This window comes from Nyctereutes procyonoides, unplaced genomic scaffold (genome assembly GCF_905146905.1).
Source record: "Nyctereutes procyonoides isolate TBG_1078 unplaced genomic scaffold, NYPRO_anot_genome, whole genome shotgun sequence".
In the NCBI taxonomy this organism is placed as follows: Eukaryota; Metazoa; Chordata; class Mammalia; order Carnivora; family Canidae; genus Nyctereutes; species Nyctereutes procyonoides.
In genome coordinates, this window is record NW_026575048.1 from 34,602,353 (window position 1) to 34,626,981 (window position 24,629).

General features: G+C 47.5%; 1 protein-coding gene across 2 annotated transcripts in view; it reads right to left on the reverse strand.

Moving 5' to 3' along the window:
* Positions 1-5,804: 5,804 nt before the first annotated feature.
* Positions 5,805-24,629, reverse strand: part of KCNIP3 (potassium voltage-gated channel interacting protein 3) — an 82,608-nt gene continuing 63,783 nt past the window's right edge. For both annotated transcript variants that reach the window (XM_055327615.1, XM_055327616.1), the window contains 7 exons: positions 16,138-16,262; positions 15,619-15,688; positions 15,292-15,362; positions 10,103-10,210; positions 9,307-9,411; positions 8,570-8,632; positions 5,805-7,932 (listed from right to left, as the gene is read on the reverse strand). In XM_055327615.1, coding sequence (XP_055183590.1) covers positions 7,885-7,932; positions 8,570-8,632; positions 9,307-9,411; positions 10,103-10,210; positions 15,292-15,362; positions 15,619-15,688; positions 16,138-16,262 — 590 coding nt within the window. In that variant the 3' untranslated portion in view covers positions 5,805-7,884. The remainder of the gene's footprint in view (positions 7,933-8,569; positions 8,633-9,306; positions 9,412-10,102; positions 10,211-15,291; positions 15,363-15,618; positions 15,689-16,137; positions 16,263-24,629) is intronic.

Genomic DNA, 24,629 nt, shown 5'->3' on the forward strand with positions numbered 1-24,629 from the left:
TGCAAATAGACTTCAGTCCTCACAAGTGTTTATAGGGGAGGGTGTGGTTGTTTCAAAGTTTGGTTGTCAGGATCACACTCTCAGCTGCTTGAAGCCTGCTCTACATGACTCCTTCCCCTAGGGTCTCTGACAGCCCAGATGTTTCTGTGACAAACTACCATCTCCTGTCTGGTTTCTAGGCCCTAAAGGGTGCCATTGGGTTTTTCAAGCCTTTTTCCGGGATTTTCAAAAGCCTCACGGGCAAGGCTAACCTGTGAGCCCAAACATTAACTTACTTGCTGTGCGCTGGAATTAAAGCAGTTCAGTGTGGTAACAGTTATGTAGTCTGATGAGGAGTTATGTGTGTCCTGGTTAATAAAATAGGGACTATGTGTCCTCTCGCCCAGCACCCAGCTCAGCAGACTCTTGTGTAATTACTACTTGATCAAGTCAGTTTTCTGAAGAAAAACCATGTGGAGAATGAGGCAGAAATAGGAAAATATCTTTGGGCTGCAAAAGAAAGGACAAGTTGCTCCCCTCCCAATTAGTTTCCTCAGGGAACCTGAGGGCAGGAATTCTGTGAGGAGGCCCATTTGGGGGTGCAGTCGCCCCTTGGTGGTCAACGGGGAGCACAGCACTTGTAATCACAAGCAAAAGGTGTTCCCAATAAAACCTCCACATAGCGGAGAAAAAGAGAAGCCATGCATCTTTTAAATTGTAGGCGGGGATCCCTGGGTGGCGCAGCGGTTTAGTGCCTGCCTTTGGCCCAGGGCGCGATCCTGGAGACCCAGGATCGAATCCCACAGCAGGCTCCCGGTGCATGGAGCCTGCTTCTCCCTCTGCCTCTCTCTCTCTCTCTCTCTCTCTCTCTCTCTATCATAAATAAATAATAAAAAAAAATTTAAAAAAAAATAAATTGTAGGCTGGTCATTACTCTGGAAAGCTGTGCAGCAGAACATGATGGGCCATGGTATGGGTTCCTAACCCAGTGTCTCGGGCCTCTTTTCCCATTCCCTGTAATAAAGGTAACAAGGAGGGGCTTCCTGGATAGGCCAGTGTGAGTGAATGAGACAAGCCTGGCTACAGGACCCTCTGCAGTTGCTCTGTGTCCTCTCTCCTGTCTGGGGCAGGTCGGTGTGACTACTCAGTGAGTGGTGGCAGGAGGATGGGACATGTGGATAGCAGGTTGCCTGATGTGGCCTGACTTAGCCACCTGGTCCTCGAATAGGCTTTGGAAGTTACCAGGGAAACTGGGAACCAATACATGTTTATTTCTAATATCTGGAAACTCCTTTTGAAACATCTGTCCTTTCTTTGGAGGCCTGTTGATAGGAGTCACCCTTCTATAGAAGGGAAAAAAGACACAAAAACTTCAGTAGGGTAAGAAGGATGTTTGTATTTATCAAGAGGCTAGTAAATATTCGTATTTAATCATTGTAACAATTCAGTTGGAGGATTGTTTTTCTGCTCATTTTACAGTATGGAAACTGAAGCTCAGCGAAGTAAACTGATGTGTTTAGGATGAAACAAAGCTCCAAAACCAAAGCGTGAACTCTATGCTCTAAATGTCACAGGGCCTCAGAGGCGTAGCATGTCTGGATGTTATGGGAATGTGTAAGGACACAGCTCTTCTCTACCTTGAGCAGGGTAGAGGGGAGGAGAAGATTTCCATAAGAAGCCTCCCTCAATCCCCAGCACCCCAACTACCTTGGGCAGCTCCACCCCTTCTAGTCTGGACTTCTGTTGATTACTGGTTGGGAGTCACTTCATCCTGGCCCACAAAGGTGACTGGACTAGCCCTGACACCTGTCCCATGACAGCCAATTCATAGGTTGCTGATGGCTCTGCCAGTGAAAAACTACATCCAGCAGGATGGGGTGACGGGGGGGAAGGATTGGTCTACAGTACAAGTGATTCCTCTGGGGGCAGCAAGATTGTGCTCTCCAGAGGGAAAGAGGTTTGGTAGCAGAAAGACACACTGCACACACCAGGGAAGTAGAGGCAGCGAGCAGCCAAGTTCTACAGAGCCAGTGCTTGGAGCAGGGGAATGGACATATTTACTGCTCTCTGGGCTCTTCATGCTCCTTGCACCTCAGACCTTGTAGCTGGGGGAGATAAAGTAAATCTCTCAGATTTTCTTTAGTGTCTATTTGTCTGAAAACATTTTTATGTTGCCCAGTCTAAAATTCCAGGTTGGCAGTTATTTTGAACAAACGGAAGGTATTCCACCATCTTTTAGCCTCATTGTTACCAATGAGATGTCATTTGTCAGTCTGTTGCTCTTTCCTATCTGGCTGGCTTGGTGATCTTTGTCTTTGGTGTTCTGTAGTTTCAGTATACTATGTCTTAGGTGACAGTCTCCTTTTATTTAGCCTGCTTGGAACTTGTTTGATTTTCTTAGTGTATGGGTGTCTGTAATGATGAATCTTCTGTGTCAACTTGTCTAAACGATGGTGCCTAATACTAGTCTAAATGTCACTATGAAGGTATACTGTGATGAACTTACTATTTACAATCAGTAGACTTTGGGGTGCCTGGGTGGCTCAGTCAGTTGAGTGCCTGCCTTTGGCTCACGTCATGATCCCGGGATCCTGGGATTGAGCCCCACATTGGGCTCGCTGCTCGCTGGAGAGCCTGCTTCTCCCTCTCCCTCTGCCTGCTGCTCCCCCTGCTTGTGCTCTCTTTCTCTCTCATAAATAAATAAAAAATCTTTAAAAAAATCAGTAGACTTTAAGCAGGATACCCACCAGAATGTGGGTGGGCCTATTCAGTCAGTCAAAAGTCTTTATAAGAGAAAAAACAGGTTTCCTGGAAGAAGTAATCTACCTCAAGACTACCACAGAAATTTTGCTCCAGGTTCTACCCTTCTGGCCTGCCCTGTGAGTTTTGAAGTTACAAGACTGTAACTTCAACTCTTGCCTGGGTGTCCAGCCTGCCACCTTGCCCTGCAGATTTCAGACTTGCCAGCCCCCACAATCATGTGAGTCAATTCCTTAACACTTGTCCCCTTCTGCTGGGAGAATAATGGCTAAAAGTGTTAGTCAAGTCTGGAACTTCTTGGCCATTCCCATTTCTTAAAGGAATCCATTGAGATTTAAGGTTTACTTTCTTGCTCTATATTCTCTATTTACCTCTATATATTCTATTTCTGTTTGAGCTGCAATTTGAATCATTTCTCTAGATTTAGATTTTCAAGTCACTGATTCTTTTGTCAGCTGGGTCTGATTTACTGCTAAACTCATTCCTTGAATTTTAAATTTAGTCATAATATATACTCAGTCATAAAAATATTTCTTGATTCTTTTTTTAAGATATGATTAGGCATTCAATATAGTGTTTTCTACATGCATTTTCAAGTTTGGCTTTTATTTCTATTAACATATTAAATATAGTCATTTCTGCTTGTGTCTGATAATTCCATTATATGGAGACCTCTAGGTTGTTGATGCAGCCTGTTGTTTCTGGTAAACCTCACTTATGATGCTTGTTTCTTTGAATACTAAGTCATTGTTGATTGAAATCTGCTCATTTTCCTTTGACTTTACAGATATCACTACAAATTACATTCTCAATCATCTTTTCTGTGTGAATTTGGGATGCAAACTCATAAAGTTTAGCTCATGTTTCCTAATATATATGTTTTTAAAGATTTATTTATTTGTTTATTTTAGAGAATGTGAGCACAGGGGCCGGATGCAGAGAGAGAGGGAGAATCTCAAGCCGACTCCCAACTGACTGCAGAGCCCAACGCATGGCTCGGTCCCATGACCCCAGGATAAAACCTGAGCTGAAATCAAGAGTTGGATGTTCAACTGACTGAGCTACCTAGGCACCCCTCATGCTTCCTAATTTAAGGGTTAGTTTTCCCACTGTTTTATTGGGGGCTTGAGGTAGTCAACTTTTCTTGCAGCCTCCTGGGAGAGAGGGTGGGAATGGCTGGATTTGCCTCTATTTCACACTCTTTATCTTCAAGGGTGTAACTGGGGCCCCCAGTTCACTATAGAAAGGATTTCTTGATAGACTCCTCACCCAGATTGTTCCTGGGCTTTATCTCTTATACCTTAGGCTTTGGAAAGATGTGAAACCAAACACAGCCAAGCTCACCTGCTTAAAAAAAATTCCTTTCAGGGCTCTACTTACATTTCTAAATTTCCACATCCACTTAGTTCCTGGTTCAAGAATGCTTTACCTTTTGCCCAGTTCAATGATGCATCTAAGAAATTATTTTATTCTAGATTTTTGGTTGTTTTCAATGGAAGGAATAATCTAGTTACCTAGACACTCTATGTTATTGGAAACTAAAGTGCCTATATTTTTTATTTAAACCTTGCATTTCTGGGATAAACCCAAATCTGTTATATTACATATACCATGTACATATAACATACATTGTTGAAATGAGTTTACTGATATTCTGATTTTTTACATCTTTCTTTTGTGGTTGAGAATGTCCTGTGATTTTTCTTTCTTATCCTATCCATGACTGATTTTTTTTTTTAAAAATCCAGGTAATACCACTCCTTAAAATGAGTTGGAAAGTGTTCCCTCCTCTCTTCTACACCAATACCCAGAGAGAGAGAGAGAAAGAGAGAGAGCGAGAGGATGAGACTTGTCTAAGGCCACATAAATGTTATGGCCCAGGTCAGGACTATCTTCTAACCCTGATCCCAGGGCTCCTTTGGATTTCTCACTGCCACCCAGCTACACAGAAGGCATACCCTGGTCACCACCTATGTACTGTGTCCAGGTCAGGAAGGTGCTGAGTAGATGAGTGGAAAAACAGATATACAAATAGATGGATGATGGAGAATGGATCACGGATGGATGATGGATAGATGGGCTTTCCCCACTCTCAGCTCTGTAGACCATCATGAAGTAGGCGATTCAGTGCTTAAACCCAGCCTAGAGCTACCTGCTTGGTTCCATTCTTCAATGACTGAGCGGTCCTAATGTCTTTTAACTCAGCTTTCCCATCTGTGCCCTTTAGGCTGTGACCAGAGTGAACATGCTCAGCATGGTGGTTAGCCCACGGCAAATGCAGGATATCCCATCCTGGACAGTAAGTTCAGGGCTTCCTTACCTGGATTGTGCCAAGCCCCTGGGGCACAAGTGGAGTGGAGACTTTGGTGTGTGTGGTGGTGGAAGTGGATTCCTGTCATCTGTCCTCCCAACTACTGCTGAGATGCCCATCAGCCAAACCTGGTGACTCATGGAGGCTTGGGTCTGTGTTCACTGTGGAGGTGATGTCACATGGCATGGGGTCTGGTCCTTAAAGCACTGCAGATCCCCCAGAACCTCCCTGCTCCACATCCTTGAGTTGGGAAAACCCCTTCCTCTCCTCCTTGCCAGGTTCGCATTTCTTACTCCTCCCCTAGCATAAACTCTCACTGAGTTTACACTTTTGAAAATAAAGCCAGGAAAAAAAAGATGTCTTCAGGCAGATTCTGCTTCTGCCCTGTAACCTGCACCCTCCAGCCAAGGGGACACAGCAGAAAGGACTTCTTGGAACTGGAAAAAAAAAAATGGTCTGGGAATGAAATATAAATGGCGCCTCAAAAAGTCAGCCTGCTCCACTGGCTTTGCAGAGGTTGCAGGGCTGGAGCTTCTGGTAAAGGCTTCCCAACTGTGGGCATCTCTTCCTGGCTCCACCTTCAGTGACATCACAGTGGGAGCTTGAAATAAAATGAGCATGGAAATTGGCAATGCTACAATTCAGGGAATGTTAAATATTTACGAGCACCGCACTGGGCAGGAGCCATGGCTAATAGCAGCAGGGATAGGAGGGGATGGACTGAAATCCAGAGTTGGGATAAAGCCAACAAGAGTCCCTCTTCTTTGTCAAGTTTATTTTATTAAAATATACAGGACTGAATATTGGTGGGCGCTGAGAACAGGAACCACCTTCCCAGGCTGCACCCAAGGGAGACGCTTCTGCCATGCAGACATGCGGCCAGTCCGCATCCCAGTGTGGGAGACAGACCCCTCCTGCTTGGACGTGCAGCCGGTCTGGCCCAAGGCCAAGAGGGGGCAGGGGGCATGGTGGTGACACTCTCCTATGGCCTCGGCCCCTTAGAAGCACAGCTACACCAGCTGGGAGGGGGTGGGGGTGGGTGGAGGGGGAGAAGATCCCTGAGCCAGGGAAAGCTGATGCCCTCCTGGAGGAGGGAAGAAAGACTCCTCCACCCCAAACTAGAGATGGGGTGTCAGTACAACTCTGAGGGAGAGGGCCACCTGTGTGGTGTGGATGCCAAGGGGTCCCCGTGGACAAACCAGGCCAATTGCCACGGCCTCCGCCATTCCACCTTTCCTTTGAGGGCCCTGCTCACCCTTGGGCCAGGCCTGAGCAGAGAGGGGGTGGCAGCCGGTGGAATGTATTGTACGGGAATGTTCCTCAGAAAGGCCCACGCTACCAGGGGGGTACTGGGTTCCTTCTTGGGGAGGCCTGAGCCAATGAGAGCAGCCTCTCTCTCTTTCCTGGAGGTTTCTGTTGACCTACCACTCTGCCTCAGGCCCCTCAGTTCTCACTCTTGGCTCTGCCTTCAGGCTGACATCAGCCTCCATCCCCAGAGCAGAACCCAGACAGGGAGAGTCCCTACGGTTTGTGCTTTTGAATGTTGGTGAGCTGGGCCGGGCTGGGCTGGGGACGGGCTTCGAGCCCGCACTGCTCTGAGGTACAGAACTGACCCCATGCTTCCTGCCCAGAGCTACCTGCATCGGGGCCATTGCAACGCAGGCCTCAGCCCACTAGGAGGGCCTGATCTTGGAACAAGTGTCCTTGGCTTGCATTGTGGGCTGCCACCTGAGCTGCTCTGGGTGCTTGTGCTTTGTGTATGGGGTTGGATGAGCTGTGTAGAGAGGGGTGACCACACTGCTAGAGGACCCTAACCAGGAAGTGGTAGTGGGGGGCCGCGGAAGATGAGCTGCTCAGAAAGGAGGCCTGCTCTGCCACCTGGGCTCCCTGGTTGCCAGTCCCTGAGCCTTGTGACCTCTTCTTAGAACCTATAATGACCTTGGGGTTGAACACTCTAGTGCCAGAGGGGTACGGTGGCCCCACCCACTTCATTCCCACTGAGCTAGGTCTAGGGCAAGGGAAGGCTTCTTCCATTTCAGTGGACTTGGCAGACAGTCCCCCTGATTCTCCACCAAGAAACCCAATCCCTGAGCTTGAAAGGCCCCCTTCCCAGGATGGAGAGAACTGTCCAGTGGCCCCTTACCACTGGGGCTTGCCAGTGGAGTGGCAGGCAATTCCTGGGAATCCAAGGAAGCATTTCCAGGAAACAGCAGGCTGTCTCCATTACTACCTCTCTCTCCTAGTCCCAATTCTCTTGATCCCACTGCCTGCCCCCCCTTGTCCTGTGGTGAAGTCCTGGGAGTGCAGTCAGTGGGCAGGGAGTGGTTAAAGGACAAGAAGGCCAGAGTAGCTCCCAGAACTTGGCCCATGTGTGGTGAGAAGGAAGGGTAGTAGGAGGGAGGGGCAAGGGGACACACACCAGAGGGGCCTTTATTTTGGAAACCGGACCCTCTGCTGTAGGGGATCTTGAGCTCCTTCCTGGCAGCACCCCATGGCCAGCAGCCTGCAAACACTGCTGTTTCAGTGCCCCCTCCAGAGGCAGCCCCACCCCCCCTGGCCTGGACAGGGGCTGGCTGGGGTAGTCTGGCTCCCATCACCTGGATCCAACTCCCAGCCAGACTCAGTCCCTCCCTGACCTCTGCACCCCCTCTACCAGCCCAAAGGAATGGGCTGTGTGTGTGTGTGTGTGTGTGTGTGTCTAGAGGAAACTGTTCACTTTTTGCAAATATATTAGAAAAAAAGTTTCTCATGGAAGCTGCTCCTGGCAGGACTGAGATTTCTTTGGGGGCAGAGGTGGCAGTGGCCACCCAAGGACCCCTCCCCACCGACATGTCCTAGATGACGTTCTCAAACAGCTGCATGGAGCTCATGATGTTCTCATCCTGTGTGGAGAGAGAAGAGGGATGAGAGGCCTGGTCAGACCCTGGGTGGACAGGGCAGGGCAGTGCCCAAATTGCTCCTACCTTGAGCAGATTCTTGCCGGGGACTCAGAACCCTACAGTGATCACTCTGTCTCACTGAGTGAAGGGGCAGCTGGTCAGGCCCAGCCTGTCTTCAGCCCCAGAGTCTGACTGCAAGCCCATCTGGGGGCTGCTGACTTGCTGATGGACACATTTCCCTGGCTGCACTCAGATGGAGGCCAGAGATACCTGAGAGGCCAATCTGGGAGTGATGCTGGTGGCTAAGGCCAGTGGAGGCACAGGTCACAGGCCCCAAGGGTGCTCTGAAGAGGAAGATCCATGGCAATGCTGGGGGATCCTCCAGGCACCTTGATCACAGTGTGACCCTGTACTGAGGGCCACAGGGCCCATCATCCTCCCATTGGCCCATGTCTGTCCCCTCTGATGTGAGGCATTACGGGGCAGTCTGAGGAATGGCATGCCCTTGGATTGAGGGCTGGCAGGAGCTGGTGGCAATGGAACGGGCTCAGAGGAAAGTGCAAACATGGAGTTTGGAGGTAGGAGGGGTTTGGGGACTGGCAGGGGACCCTGGGTATCCTCAACCCCTAATGCCACCTACCTTCTGACAGGTCTCCAGGAATTCATCAATGGTCACCACCCCATCTTGATTCCGGTCCATTTTCTGTAACCCAAGCCAAGCCCTCAGTGAGTCTCTGGGTCTGCTCCATCCCAACTTGTCCCCTCTGGCTTGTACTCTGGATCCAGGCCATATAAAGTGCCCTCCTCAGCTACCGTTGTAGCACAGCTGACCTCTCTGGCATCTCCCCAGCCTGCTCCCCACACCCAGCCATTTCCCAGCAGCTTCCTTGGGCTTACACTTCCCAGAATGCATCCCCATGCTCCTCTGACCCCCTCATCTCCCTGACAGGCAGCCAGGGCAGATGGGGCCACCAAGGCACAGGAGGGACCACCAGTACATGGGAGGTGGAAACTTTAGTCCCTTTCATCCCCCTGGACACAGAGCAAGGTTACTCCCAACCCCAATCCTCTTGCATTGTTTTTCTGGAGGAGCTGGGAGGGCTCTTGGAAGGCACCAGAACACTGGCCTTGTGTGTCAGCCCCATTGAATCCACAAGCCCTGGCCTGCCCTGAGATGAGGTTCAGTGGATCGGGGAGTGGGGATGATGTTTTCATTTGCTCACTGGGATCCTGACCAGGTAGGGGATGCAAGTTTAACCTCCTCATGGCAGGACGGGGGCTCACAGAGGGGAGTGGCTTGCAGGGTTGTCCTAAGAGGAGGACCCCCCTCCCTCCTCTATCTGTCCTTCCCCTCAAGTCCGGGGCTAGAGCTCTCACCTGGAAGAACCTCTCCACGTGCTCCAGAGGCGCGTCCTCCCGCAGGATAGGGTAGGTGTGGCGGCCCATCATGTCATAGATGGACTTCATAATGGCCAGCATCTCCTGGAGGCCAGAGGGGCTGGCATGAGCCTGGCTGCAAGGACGTAGGAGGTACCAGGGCCCAAGGGGAGGGCCCCATCAGAGGGTGGACGGCACCTCCAGGGCAGCAGTGACTGAGCAGGAGGGTGCCCCAGCTGATGAGCTCACTCCCATCTAGCGTAGGCAGTGCAAGCCTCTGACTCCAGAAGTTGGAGAGAGATTTTGATGTGCCATCTCTAAAATTTGAAACTATAGCGACTATTTCATATACCAAAAAATGATTGGGCTAACCAAAACCTGATTGTAGGCCTGTATGGTGAGGACTCCCACCTGCCTTAAGGGACCACACTGCCCCCTTGACTGGTGGAAGCCAAGGCCAGCTCCTCCTGCCCTCTGTCCCCAGCTTCTCCACTTGTGTCTCCCTCAGGACTTCCCTGTGAGAAAGAATAATCTAAGAACATTTGTTGAACTAGTTCAAGATGTACAGTGAGGGCCACACAAGCTCCATGCTCCCTGCACCCAGGTGTCCATGACCAAGAGCCTGGAGAGGAAGAGAGCCCCCCGGCTGCTCTCCCCTCCAGCGCTGGGCTGAGAGTCATGTCTCTGAACAGGAAAGGGAGACAGGACAGCTGGGACAGCAGGAGAGTAGAGGAGAGAGGCTGGGAGTGTGAAGCAGCAGTGAGGGAGAGGGGCAGGGAGCCCCCCCATCCTGTACCTCTTTGGTGATATAGCCGTCCTTGTTAATATCATAGAGGTTAAAGGCCCACTTCAGCTTCTCATGGACTGTTCCTCGCAGGAGGATGGAGAGGCCGACCACAAAGTCCTAAGGAGGGAGGGGAGGGTGAGGAGTGACAGCCCAGAGCCCAGATTTTATTTCCAGTTTTCTATGTGGCTTCACGCCTCTACACATGAGGAGCCTGTGTTATAGTCCAGGCAGATGGTGTCTGTTAGGTCAACACCGTGTGAGTATATGCATGTGCGTGTATGTACGGGTGTGTGAGCGTGTGTGTGTGTGTGTGTTGGGGATGGCATGGTGGCTGGTACTGATCTCAAATAAAGATATTCAAATTCATCGTATCTTAGACCCATTTAATACACGGCTACTGATAGATAAGAACTGGGGGTGCTCTTCTAATAAAGAGGAGTGCTCTACTTTTAGTTTACCAAGTATCTGCATGTCAAGGTGCTTGAAAACTTAGAGTTTAAAAGCTAAACTAACAGTGCTCAGCTCTGGGGTTGTGACATACCTGTGTGCTGCAGTCACTTCTGAGGCATGACAGATAATTTATTATAATGTTATAAGACATGAATGTTCCAGCAGCATCCGTGTGAAAAGTCCAACTGGTCTAACAGTTGGTAGAAAGCAAGCCCTTTCTTCTACTTCCCGGAAAGCCTGCAGGTTGAGCCTTCCCTGCCCCATGGGGTCCTCCCAGGTTATTCTGAGAAGGAAGCAGAGAAGGGCTGTCTCGAACAGGGAGTGGAGGACGATAGACTGCAGGGAGCCCCGGCTGTGCCCCAAAGGGCTGGGCTGCCACTCAAACATCAGATTTTCTGACTCTGAGGCCTGTACCTGACAGAGACAAAGGGAAATAGGGAAGCAGTCTGGAGGAACAAAATTTATTACAGGAGGAAAAAAACCTCAACAAAAATTACTAGAAGCAGAGATTAGAAATCTGTCACCCCTAAAATACAAATAGCATGCTACAAAATGGGAATGATTGAGAACAAGAAAGAGCTCTTGGAAATTAAAAATAAGAAAGCAAAATGACAGACTCAGAAGAAGGTTTGGAAGAGAAAGTGGAATCTTCTGTAAAGTTGTGTGAAAAAGGCAAAAAAGCTGGAAAACAGAAAAGAGGATCACAAGAGATCCACCATGGAGGAACCACTGCTCGTACAGCAGGAGTTCCAGGGAGACACAGAGGAAATGGAGGAAAGCAGACCAGAGAAGTACGGAAGGACTCCCGAGAATGGAAGGCTGGGGGAGTGTCCAGCTCCTGCCAAGGCCACGCACAGTGGAAACAGCCCGCAGTGCTGCCTGCAGGTACCGGTCAGATGGCATTTCAGTAAACTGGGTGCAAAAACAGGATCCTACAAGCTTCCAGAGAGAAAAACCCAACCAAACAGAAAAAACAAAATCAGGCCCTGTACACAGGGTCAGGATGCAGGATGCTTTGCCTTTGGCAGCAACTGCTTTGGTCCAACACAATGTATCAAGCAAGAGCAAGAATACAGTGAAGATGCTTCCAGACAGCTAAGTGACCTCCCATATACTCTTTCATAGGAAGCTGCAGGAAGTTACCTCCCATATACTCTTTCATAGGAAGCTGCAGAAAGCTGCTAGAAGCTGCACCCCTGAAGAAAGAGGATAAAACAGGAGAAGATGAGGAATTCTGGAATCAGGAGACCCAAGCCTGGGGAAACAGGCTGGGGAGCATCCCCCGTCTCCCAGGAGATGCCTGTTCCAACGACTGGAGAAAGGCCTGGGGATGAATTAATGATGAGATCACACCCCCAGGCAAGTCAAACATCAGGACCACTGTTCACTGGAGGCAAAATGACAATAGGTGCGAGAGAAAGGACAACAGACTCAGTTTATCAGAAGACTCACTCAGCTGGGCATCCAATTCACGCCATGAGAGTAAACCACCATCCTTGTTTCGCCTGAATCCTACAGTTCCAGAAAGCCAGGGGATGACAGGAAAGGCGTATATGCACATGGGAGGCCCAACTCCTTACCCCCACCCCCAAACAGCGAGCCGGAAGTCTGAGACCGGGCAGCCAGGAAGGGGCAACACGTGTGTGCCTAGAAGTCATGGACACAAACAATGGCAACTGGCTACAACAGCTGTGTGGGTTGGTGGTTCACTGCTGGGTTTCCAAAGCCCATCCTGTAAATCTGCTGGGCTCATAAAGTCAGCCGTGTGTGTAAGTAAAGAACACGAAAATGGAGAAACAGGAGAAACAGATGATAGTTCCTACATGCCCAGGTTTGGGGGATCATCCCTAAAGCCTGTGCATGATTTAGTGAAGAGGTACGACGTCCCTGAAATCACGTCCTCGGGATTGAGGCAAAGGTATGGAGCCCCACTCAAGGCAGCAGGGAATAGGGAGGACTGCACAGGGCCTCGCTTCTCATGTGGGCCATAGGAGGGTGCCAGCAGCACTGCCCCCCACTCCGTCTTATCTTCATAAACCCAAGCCTGAGAGCCCTCCTAGTCAGCCACAGCCAAGGAACGTCTCCATTCTGTGTCCCTGCGCATGTAGGTAGAACAGTGGGGATGGAACTAGGACAGAGATGAGTGGGAATGTCCCCTGCGAGGCCACTGGCTCATCCTTCATAACACACAGTTGACCCCATGTCCTGCCAGCGCAAGCCAGAGTACCTGGTCGTTCTAAATGTCCAGCCCTACAAGGGAAATTTCATATGAGACTGTCACTAGTTGTAACTCCTTGATCTTAACTCCAAGGCAGATGAAGTCCATCACATCCACAGCCCCTGCTCCGTGCCTGTCCCAGAGGCAGAGCCTGGGGAGGGGGAGGATGAGGGGCTCTGCTGTGGCACAGTGATACAGGCCTCCGTTCCCAGGCTAAGACACCCCTAGGTGTACATAAGAACATGAAAATGGAGAATGGAAATGTGCTCCAGTAGAGCACAGAGCAGGAGCTCAGCTGGGAGCAGGGGGAACACAGGGTGTGATTACGGGCTCGCATCCTCTCTGGTTACTGCAGTCACATGAGGTTTAGCCAATGAATGACACAGGGAGTGGGTTACCGCAGAGGGAGCTCAGGGAGAGGCGGCCACACCTTCCTCCAGACATGACTGGCCCCAACTCTCCAAAGGAGCAGCAGTGTGCTGGCACAATGAGTGGGTTGAATGAGAAAGGCCCTGGATGGCATAGTGGGTTCTGGCCCACCACCATCTGTAAGCCCAAGGCTGGGCCTGGGCTGTGGAGGCCAACACCAGACTCCCTCCTGTGGGCAAATCCCAGAGGACCCAAGAGGAACAGAACAGGAGGCGGGCCCGAGGTGGGACATGGGACCGCTGTTCCCGCTTGGCAAAGATGAGGTTGGCCTGTGTGCCGTTTTGTTTTCTGGTACTCTTTTTGGTAAGGGTAGGGAACTGAAATTTTTTTACCACATCAATACACTTTAGCTAACATGTGTCTTTTCTCTCAAGAATCTATAACAAGAATTGGGATCATTATAAATATCAATAAGCTGATCTGACTTTGTTTTAGGGGCACATGGATTCAGTCTCCGGTAGGCCCAGAGTCACCCCCACCTCTTGCAGTCCTTCTTGCCACAGGAATCCCAAACCTTGGTGCACCCAGCATTAGGCCCTGCTGATTGGAAGGTCCTTGGGGACATATGTGCCCTCCTCTCTGAAAAAGCTTTCCTAGAGAAGAACACTGAAATCAAGAAGGTCTTCAAGATAAACAAGCACACCCATATGAAACCAGAGGACCTGATTTCATGGCAAAGAAGCATGAAGAAGGCCCGGGATGATGCCAGAGATGCCTGACTTTCTGAGAAGGCGCCCAGCAGATGGGCTTCAGCACCAGTGCCGGCAACTAAGCCACTGATGCACTCCCCACAGAGACCCACCACCTACCACCTCAAAGGGACCACAAGACCCCTCCCTCAGGGGAGCGAGAGCAAAGACCACAGGAAAGTGCCAGAGTCCCTCCTGACACCCATGGGGGCGTACAATGGGACTCTGGTGAGCTGTTCGATCAGCTGATTTCTGAACAAGAAAAACTATCTCGCAAAGCCCTGCTTGGGTTCCTCACAGATTCCTCTTCACACTTCATTCCTGGAAATCTTAGCTGCCCCCCAAAGGATACACAAAAGCCTGGTCACAGCGGAAGACAATCAGTTCTCCCCGTCTACTGTTGCGGTGCTTGGGTTTTTACCGTGTGCAGGTATTAGCGAAGACAGAAAAGATGACGACAGCATACACTTACACAGGCAGCAGCCCCGAGACTGCAGCCTGGGGAGGGAGGGGGCCCCTGCGGTCCCAGGGCAAGGCTGTGGCCTCGGGCCGTCCCGCCCGCTCGGCCCCGTGTCAGTGTGCAGGCTGGCCGAGGCATAAAAATAAACTGAGAGGCATTACCGACAGGTTATTATTACACCCCGGCTCGTCCAGGGGCTTTCTGAGCCCGCCTGCCTGTTCCTCTGCCTTCCTGTCAGCTGCCCTTGGCCCTGGAAGTGGAGCAGGGTGGTTATCGATCAGGCCGGGCTCTCAGCAAGGTTCTCCCATCCAAAGAGGTTTCAGCTTTTCGCCTGCAGCTATTTTTAGGGGCTTGGGCTCCACAGACGGGGCCTCTCTCAATGGGTCCCGTGTGGCCAAGCCGAGGTGGAGCCCACAGCTCGGCCAGCCTGCTCGCCTGCCCCACACAGTCCAGGCAAGGCCCTCCTGGGGGGCAGCTGTCTGAGGCGGGCACGCCACAGCACGCTACACTTGCCGCTCCACTCAGGCTGGCTGCTCCACCTGTTTTGTGGCCAGGGCTAAATTCTGGGGCTGAGTGTCTGAAACCCTGCCAGGAGCACAGACCCCAGAGGAAGCCTCGCCCCCTTTCCAAATGCGAATTCGCATTGGGTTCCTACCACCTCAGAGTGCCTTAGACGCTCCCTTGGCTTGGTGGGGCTGGAATGGAAGAGGAGGATGAGTGAGAATAGGGTGGCCAGGCGGCAACGTCACATTTCCCTAAGTCCACAGTTAGGCCCAGGGCCAGCTGAGCACAGTCTGCTCCTTCTCGGGATGACACCCTGAACCATTTATGCCCAGGATCTTGTCTGGGCCTCTGAAAGGCCCAAGAGAGGCACCAGGGCAGAGAGGCCCTCCACCCTCCCCTCAAGGGCTACAGGGGGTAGGGGATACAGGAGGAGTCAAGGGGGACCTACCTCAAAGTGGATGGCCCCATTCCCATCGGCATCGAAGGCGTTGAAGAGGAAGTGTGCGTAAGTGGTGGCATCTGGGGAGAGCAAGGATGAGCACTGGGGTGGTTCTGGGGCTCCCACTCCAGGCAGCCCCGCTGTGGGGTCCAGCTGCATCCTGAGCTGGACTTCCCTGCCCTTCCAACAGGACAGAGGCAACACCAGGCCTCCAGCAGGCAAAGGCCAAAGGCAAGGATCCCCTCCCAGTAAAAGTGACACCCACTGTTTGTAGAGCTGCCACAGTGGGGCCATGGGGGGTTTGGGGAGAGCCAGGGGGCCTGGCCTCAGACTCACCTCCCTGAGGGAAGAACTGGGAGTAAATGAGCTTGAAGGTATCTTCATCCACCAGGCCCGTGGGACACTCCTGCGGCAGGGAGCCACCCTTCAGTGACCTTGGCCATCCCCAGCCCCATGCCCAAACTCCACAGAGCCTGGCTTCTCTCCTCCCTCTGGGGATACTGCCACCTGAGCTCTATGAGCCTGGGAACTGGGGAAAAACTGGCGTTGGGGCATGGTAATGCAGGAGGGATAAGTGGGTGGGACAGTGGCAGTTGGTTCCTCCACACTCCTCCCCTGTACCAGGACTGGGAACACACAGAAAGGAGGATGGTGCCTTCAGAATACTGATTCTGGGACATGACCCACCCCCAGATAGCTCTCCCACAAAACATCCATAAAGGCCCCTAGGATATTTGCTGTGCCATGGAGAAGTTTCTAGAAGGTCTCTCTGGGCCAGGGTTCCTCCTTCCTGGAGCCTGGGACAGGAGGGCTAAGTGGATCAGGGCCTCTCCCGGAAGGATGGGTAGCACTCACGTTTTTGAAGCCCCTGTAGAGGGACTGTAGCTCCTTCTTGGTGAACTTGGTCTGTGCCTGCAGCTGGTCCAGTCCCTCTGGCTGGTGGCGCACTGTGGACAGCTCCAGCTCGCTGTCGCTGCTATCTGGAAGGGGACAGAGACCCAGGGTGGGTGGAACAAGTGCCCCTGCTCCTCCTCTTGTTCCGGTGTGGGCACCAGGCCATGGGCTAAAGTAGGGGTGGAGGGACTCTCCTTACATGACTACCACGTTTGGCCTCACAGGCTATGCACTGCACAAATGGCGCGGCTGTTATAGAATGACACACACTCAGGAGTTGTGCCTCATGGCTACTCTGCTCCTCACAGGGAGTAGCCCCCACCTCCCACTTGCCTCATCTAGACTGTGTCCACCCTCTCAGCCACATGTGGGATGGGGGTGGGAGCTGGCCTTATTCTAGAGAGACACTAAACAAAGGGAGATGGGAGGAAAAAAGACAGCAAGACAAACTCAAGGGACCTCAGCCTTTGAGACCCAATTCCTGGACTACCTCCTCCATGCTGCCCTCTCTGATTTCTCTCAGGGATGAGGAGGTCACCACTTTTGGCCCATCCAGCCTAACATGCTGCTGTTTGGCTGCATTTGGTGTGAGAGTGTCATTCACATTTAAGTGAGAGTGTCATTCACATTTAAGTCACAGGCCCATAGGGCAGGAACCATGATTACCTTTGGTGGGGGAGGCAAATTTCAGGTGTTCTTTACTTTTTTACTTATGAATTTTTTTTTTTTACATTTTTCTTATTTCTTTTGGTACAGTATGAATTACTTCTACAACACAAAATCAAGCTATAGACAGAACAGCACTGAGCGCCTTGCTAAAAGGCATGCTCATATAATTACAGAACTTCCCACTGAAATGGAGAGCACCATCCCCAGGGCACTGTCACCACCCCTGGCCTCCCCTGGCGGTGCAAAACAGGAAGCCCATGATTATCTCATAGCTGCTCACTGGCTCCCCTGCAGGGTGAGCACTGTGAGCCTCCCTGCACTGACCACCCTGTGCCCACAGAGCCCAGCGCAGTACCAGACATGGAGCACTGCTAACCGGAGTCCACTGAGTCCTGGTGGGCTGCCCTGAACCCAGGCCCCTCCCACGAGTACCGCTACCTCTCGCTAAGGGCCACCATGCCCTGCAAAGTGCCCAGCAATCAGGCTCTATTGCCTTGGGCCATCCATGCTCCTGATCTCCAAGACAACTTTTTCATACCTTCCTTCTCTCTTAATTCCCAGTGCCTCCACCCCCATCCTTTGTCAGGTTGCTTCCTACATCACTGAGAAAACAGAAGCCACAGAAGAAAACTGCAAGCTCCCACCCCGACATCTACTCATCTACCTGTAGTGGCCCAAACAACTGCTTTCCCTCCTTCTCTGGGAATGAACTGCCCAGGTTCCCAGCTGAGGTAAACCCCTCCACCTGCACAGTGGGTCCCAGCCCCACTGTTTCAAGCATGTGGCTGCAGCAAGCCTCCCCACTCTTTCCTCCTTCCTCATCATCTTTTTGCTCTCCCTTCTGGATCATTCCCATCACCATGTGGACATATTGTTAAATCTGGCAATCCTTAGTCAAATTAAGTATAGGCAAACCTTGCAAGCCAGCCAGTCTACTCTGGGTAAACATCCCAAATAGAATCTGAGCCAGCCAGGGGGCTGTGCAAGGATGTTCATGGCAATGGTATTTTTGACAGGGATGCTGGAGACCTCCCAGGAGTCCATCACAGGCAGGATGGGTGGGCACAACATGGGGGGGGTGCACACTACGGACCATGCAGGAGATTGAAGGGATACAGCAGCATAAATGGATGTTAAAAATCAGTTGCTTACTTCAACTAAGAGGCAGACATTTCAGAGTGGATGAAAAAGCAAGACCCAACTATAGGCTACTTATAAAAAGGATACCCTTAAATCACAGCAACAGATGGAAAGTGAAAGAGTGGAATGGGATAAGAAAACTGCTGTGGCTCTATTAGTAATAGAAAAAGTAGACTTCAAGACAAAGAGTACTACTAGAGACAAAGAGGAACATTTTATAATGATACAAGGATTAATTCATCAAGAAGACAGAGCAATATGAAATATATACATATATCCAATAACAACTTTAAAATATGTGAAGCAAAAAAATTCAAAACTAAAAGGAGAAACAGATAAACCACAGTTAAGGTTGAAGATCTTAACACCTTTTCCCAATAAATGGTACAAGTAAAGATACACAAGATTTGAAAAACACTATCAACGAATTTGATCAAATTAATATTTATAGTACCCTATGCCTAACAACTAGGATACACATTCTTCTCAGGAGCACATTCTGTGCTTCCCACATATATCAGATGCTGGAATATAAAGCAAAACTCTGACCACAATGGTATTAAATCAAAGTCCAAAAAAAAAAAAAAAAACACGAGATAGGTAAAAAATCCCAAATTCTTGGAAATTAACACACTTCTAATATGCCCATAAGTCGGAGAAGGAAAATCACAAGGAGAGTCTTGAAATATTTTGCACTGAATGATCATATAAATTCAACATACCAAAATTTTCTGGATGCAGGTAAACTGGCCCTCAGAGGGAAATTCAGAGCTTTAAATTACTTCATTACCATGGAAAAAGATATAAAGTCAATGATATAAATTTCTAGATCTACACTTTTCAGAATCCAGGAAAGGAGCAAATTAAGCTCAAAGTTATTAGAAAAAAGGAGATAATAAAAATAAGAGTGAAAATCAGTGAAAAAGAAACAGACAAACATAGAGGAAAAACCAATAAAGTTATTAAGAAACCCAAAAAGCAAGCCATAGGCCAGGAACCCATGTATGGTATATATATATCCATGGTACATGGGCCGTACGTCTCATACAAAAATTAACTCAAAACAGAGCACAGATTTGATTTAAACATAAGACATAAAACTATAAAACTTTCAGGAAAAAAAATAGGAGGAAATCTTTATGGCCTAGGTTTAAGAAAAGAGTTCTTAGACACAATACCAATAGCATGATCCATAAAAGAAAAACTGATAAGTTGCACTTTTGATTTGGTTTTATTTTTTGATAAGCCGTACTTTTTAATAACAAAACTTTACTCTTCAAGAAATAAAAGAGATAAACTAGGGGTGGTGGAGGGGGAGGAGGGCGGGGGGTGGGGGTGAATGGGTGACGGGCACTGAGGGGGACACTTGACGGGATGAGCACTGGGTGTTATTCTGTATGTTGGTAAACTGAACACCAATAAAAATTAATTTATTAAAAAAAAGAAATAAAAGAGATAAAAAGGTAAACTACAGACTAGGAGAAAATATTTGCAAATCATATATCCAGATTATATGAAGAACTTTATCCAGACTCTTGACCTACAGGACTTACAGGTGGCAAACAAGCATATAAAAAGGTGCTTAGCACCACCTGCAATTGTGGAAATACAAATTAACACCGCAAGGAAATACTACTACGTACCTCTTAGAATCACTTAACTGACAAATATTGACAATACCAAGGGATGGTAAGGATGTGGAGTAACTGAAACCATTACACTTTGCTGGTGGAAATGAAAATGGTACTGCCTGTCTAGAAATCATTGTTAGGCAGTTTCTTAGAAACATACACTTGGCCATGCAACCCAGAATTCCTACTCCTGGGTACCGAAATGAAACGAAACCTATTATAGTTACACAATACTATTTATGCAAATATGTAGAGCAACTTCATTTGCAATCACCCAAAGCTGGAAATAACCGGAATGGCCTTCAACCAGTGAATGGATAAACAGTGTGTTGCGCATTCATACAGTGGAATACCACTCAGCAATAAAGGTGAACCAATTATTATACAGGCAGCAACATGGATGGACCTCAAACGCACTAGCTAAGTGAACGAATCCAGACCATGCAATGTATGACTCTACTTAAGTGACACTCTGGAAAAGATAAAATCACGGAAATCATAGGGAAAGACAATCTATCAGTGGGTACAGGGGGCTGTGGCACAAGGGACATGTAGATGACAAAAAAGGCAGCAGGAGAGATTCTTTTGTGTGATGGAATTGTTCTATACCTTGACTGTGGCAGTGGTTACATTACTATGCATTTGTCAAAATTCATAGAACTGGACACCAAAAAAAGGGAACTCTACTGTATGTAGATTAGAAACAAATGAAATAGAAACTAGAATAAGTAGAAGGAAATGGGGGGATAAAGGGAAAAAATAAAATAAGAAAGGGGTTTTAAATGGGTCAAAACTGATAATGTCCCACGAACTAAAGAATATGAAATAACTTAATCCTCTATCCCTAAGGGTCAAAAAATAAAACAAAAATTCCCAAATTTGCTTCTATTTCTTCCTCGACCCTACTGTCCCTTCCAGCTATTTCTTTCTTCTCTTCTTTAATTCACTGTCTCTACTTCATCTCTTATTCTCTCTTGAACTTAGTCCTATGGGGCACTGACCCCATCAGTCCACACAAAATGCTTTTCAAAGAATCATCAGTGATCCCCATATTGCTGGGCCAGTGATCAATATAGTAGTCCTGACTCCTAAATCATAGAAAGGCCATATAAGAATGAAAATTACAGTGACATTGGATGGACCTTGAGGGCATAATGCTAAGTGAAGTAAGTCAGGGCATAGAGAGACAAATACTATATGATCTCATGTACATGTGGAATCTAAAAAAAAAACAAATTTATAGACACAGAGAGTAGATTGGTGTTGCCAGGGAAGAGGGATGGGGGAAATGAGGAGGTATTGGTCACAGGGCACAAACTTGCAGTTACCAAATGAGTAAGTTATGGGGGTCTATGTAAAGCATGTTGACTATAGTTAATAATACTGTGTTGTGTACTTAAAAGTTGCTAAAATAATAGATCTTAAATGTTCTCACTACCCCCCTGCACACAAAAGGGTAATTATGTGAGATTATGGATGCATTAATTAACCTTATTATAGTAATAATTTCATAAATTTATATAATTTTTTGTTATTTATTTATTGGGGGGCAGAGGGAGAGAATCCCAAGCAGATTGCATCTGAATGCAGAGCACCACTTGGGGATTGATCCCACAACCTGAGATCATGACCTGAGTTGAAATCAAGATTTGGATGCTCAACAAATGGAGCCAGGCGCCCCTATACAATGTTAAATGTCAATTATATCTCAATAAAGCTGGAATAGCAAACAGAGAAAATTACATGCCCATTTCACTTTTGATATAACCTCAAACAAAATATTAGCTAATTGAATCCAATTGTACTAAAAACCAGTACACCATGATCAAGGTTTTCTATGGAGGGAAAAATCACATGAAAACCTTAATACAGAAAAGGTATTTGATAAACATTCACATCTGTTTGTAAGTATTTGTTTACTTTAAGAAAGTTTAAAAACTTGTTTAAAAACTTTAAGAAAACTAGGATTAAAGGGAACTTTCTTAACTTGATGTAGCTTATATTTGCAAGTTACATATTTATTTACAGAAAATATTAGATTGAATGTCAGAGGCTTAGACACATTCCCTTTAAGATTTGGGACTGCCCAAGGTTGGCTACAATCACCACTAGTTGATATCCTGCCAATGCTCTAAGGAAATTTCAAGAAAGAAAGAAATAATATTATAATTGGGAAGTAAAGGATAAAACTAACATTACTTGTAGATGTTTGGTCCCTACAGGGACCAAAAGAATTAATATACATGAGAGTTAGTAAGGTTGCCAGACATAAGATTAATTTACAAAAATCAATAGCAATTTTCTACCCTAGTAATAACCACCTATAAAATATAATTAAAAATATACCAATTCATGATAGCAATAAAAACTCAAAACTATCTAAGTATTAACCAAAACTCAAAGGGTTTCTATATAGAAAGGTAATCTGAATAAATGAGACATTCCATCTTAGATAGGACCACATAATATAAAGATGCCACTTCTCCCCCACAGGAATCTGTAAATTCCACACAATCTCAATTAAAAATCCAGTTGGGCTTTTTGAGGACCTTGATAAAATTACTCTGAAATGTATATGGAGGAACAAAAATCCATAAAAATCTAGAAAGGAAAAGAAGGATTTTTCCCCTATGAAATGCTAATACATATACATAGTCACTATAATAAAAAGTTGTGTGGCTGGTATAAGAACAGACAAACACACCAAAAAACAGACCAGAGAGCTCAAAGAGACTGAGGTATAGCAGGAACATCACAGAAGATTTGTGGAAGTCTCAAATTGTCTAGTAGGTGGTTTTAGGAAAACTGGCTCAGCATAGAAAACTGGATACCCTCCCTTTTTAAAAGATTTTATTTATTTATTCATTAGAGACAATGAGAGAGAGGCAGAGGCATAGGCAGAGGGGAACAGTAGACTCCATGCAGGGAGCCCGATGCAGACTTGATCCCAGGACCTGGGGTTCATGACCTGAGCCAAAGGCAAATGCTCAACCACTGAGCCACCCAGATACCCCCTGGATCCCTTTCTTATGCCACATGCAAAAGTGGGCTCTAGATAAACTAGAGACCCAAATGTGAAAGGTAAGTTATAGAGTTAAAATGTAAAAGAATCTCTTGCTTACCTAAGGATGGGGAAAGATTTCTTCAAGCTTCAAAAGTTCAAACCATCAAGGAAAAAAATTTATGAATTTGATTACATCACAATCAAAGATTTCTATTCAAAAAAGGGCAGCGTGAACAGTTCTAGACACTCAGCAGAATGGGAGAAGACAGTGTACAGTGTTTAAAATAGTCAAAAGAAGAATATCTAGAGTAATCATCAAAAAAGGAAACTGGGAAAGATGAATAAATGTGTGAAAGATGGCTCAACCTCATTAATAAAAAGGAAAATGCAAATTACATTGAAAATGCAACAGCCAGATCGGCAGGAAATAATAAAATGAAATTAGAAGGCTGACCAATGCTAAGTGCTGGCTGGGGAGAGGAAGGAAATCAATGGTAAATTTTTTTTTTAAGATTTTTAAATTTATTCATTTGAGAGAGAGAGACAGGGCAAGTGAGAGTACTTTCAGGGGGTAAGGAGAAGAGGGAGAGGGAAAAGCAGACTTCCTGCTGAGCACATGGGGCTCCATCCCAGGACCCCAGGACCATGACCTGAGCCAAAGGCAGATGCCTAACTGACTGAGCCACCCAGGCACAACGGTAACTTTTCAGTATGCTAGGGCGCATGCATAACTGATACAAGCAGGCACAGTGGGGAAGTATTTGCATTTTCATTCTAATGCTGCACACATCTGCATACCCTACGTGAGGTAACCCTCCCCTAGACAGAGTGCTAGAGAAACAATGCCCAGGAGACTTGCAGAAGAGCCACCACCCCAACACTCTACAATAACAGTAGCTTGAATCAACTTGCTCGCTGATAATAAAGCAGATAAATAGACTGTGGGCCATCCACTGGATGAAATGTCCTATAGCAGTGAGTGAACCATAACACACAGCAATATGGATGTGTCCTAGAAACAGATTGTTGGATGAAAAACCAGTCCTAGGAGACCAGTGTGATTCCGTTTATTGCAAAATTCAAATCCAAGAATAACCAAATAATTTGTAGGGAGGGATAGTAAGAAATAAAATTATACATAAGAACAAAAATCCAGTACCCACAGGTGCAAATCTGGCTAGTGGTAATCTCTGTGGGGTGGGAGGGGAGAAACTCAGAGAGAGGCAGGCTGGTGGGGTCCTAGTTCTGGGGGTGGGGAAGGTAGCTCATTAGTGTTTATTATTCTTTTTAATATATGTATCAAATGTATATTTGAATTTGTTAGAGGTTAACTAAAATGTTTAAAAGTAATTAGAGGGGCGCCTGAGTGGCTCAGTCAGTTGAGTGTCAGGCTCTTGATTTAGGCTCAGGTGGTGATCTCAGGATTGTGAGATCAAGCCCCGTGTGGGGCACTGCACTCAGAATGGAGTATGCTTGAGGTCCTCTCCCTCTGCGCTCCTCCCCCACTTGAGCTCATTCTCTCTCTAATAAATAAATAAAAATTTAAAAAATAATAATAAAAATTTTTAAGTACCCAGAGCAAGAGAAAATGAGAGAGAGAGAGAATATACCTCTGGTCTGGACAAAATAGGACATTTGGAAGATAAGAAAAAGACAGCAATCCCAAAAGAAATGGCTGAAGGATATACATGGGCAAGTTAGAGATGAGCAAACTGAAAAAGGTGATAGGTACACAAAGAGGTGTTCAAAATAATTAGCATGAAAAACACATCTGAGAACAACAAGGAAAAAAAAGGTAACATTTATTAAATCTGCAAAATCTGAAAGCTACTTTAAAAGTCAAGTCTCCTTTGGGGAATGTGGGCTAACTTTGCCCGCAGCTCCAGACTCACTCGCCTGCTTGCCATCTGCACTTGGATGTCTAGGTGGTTCTCAAATGGAGCATTTCCAAACTGAGCTCCTGATCTTCCTCCCAGAACCTGTTCCACCCACAGCCTTCCCCAGCTCAG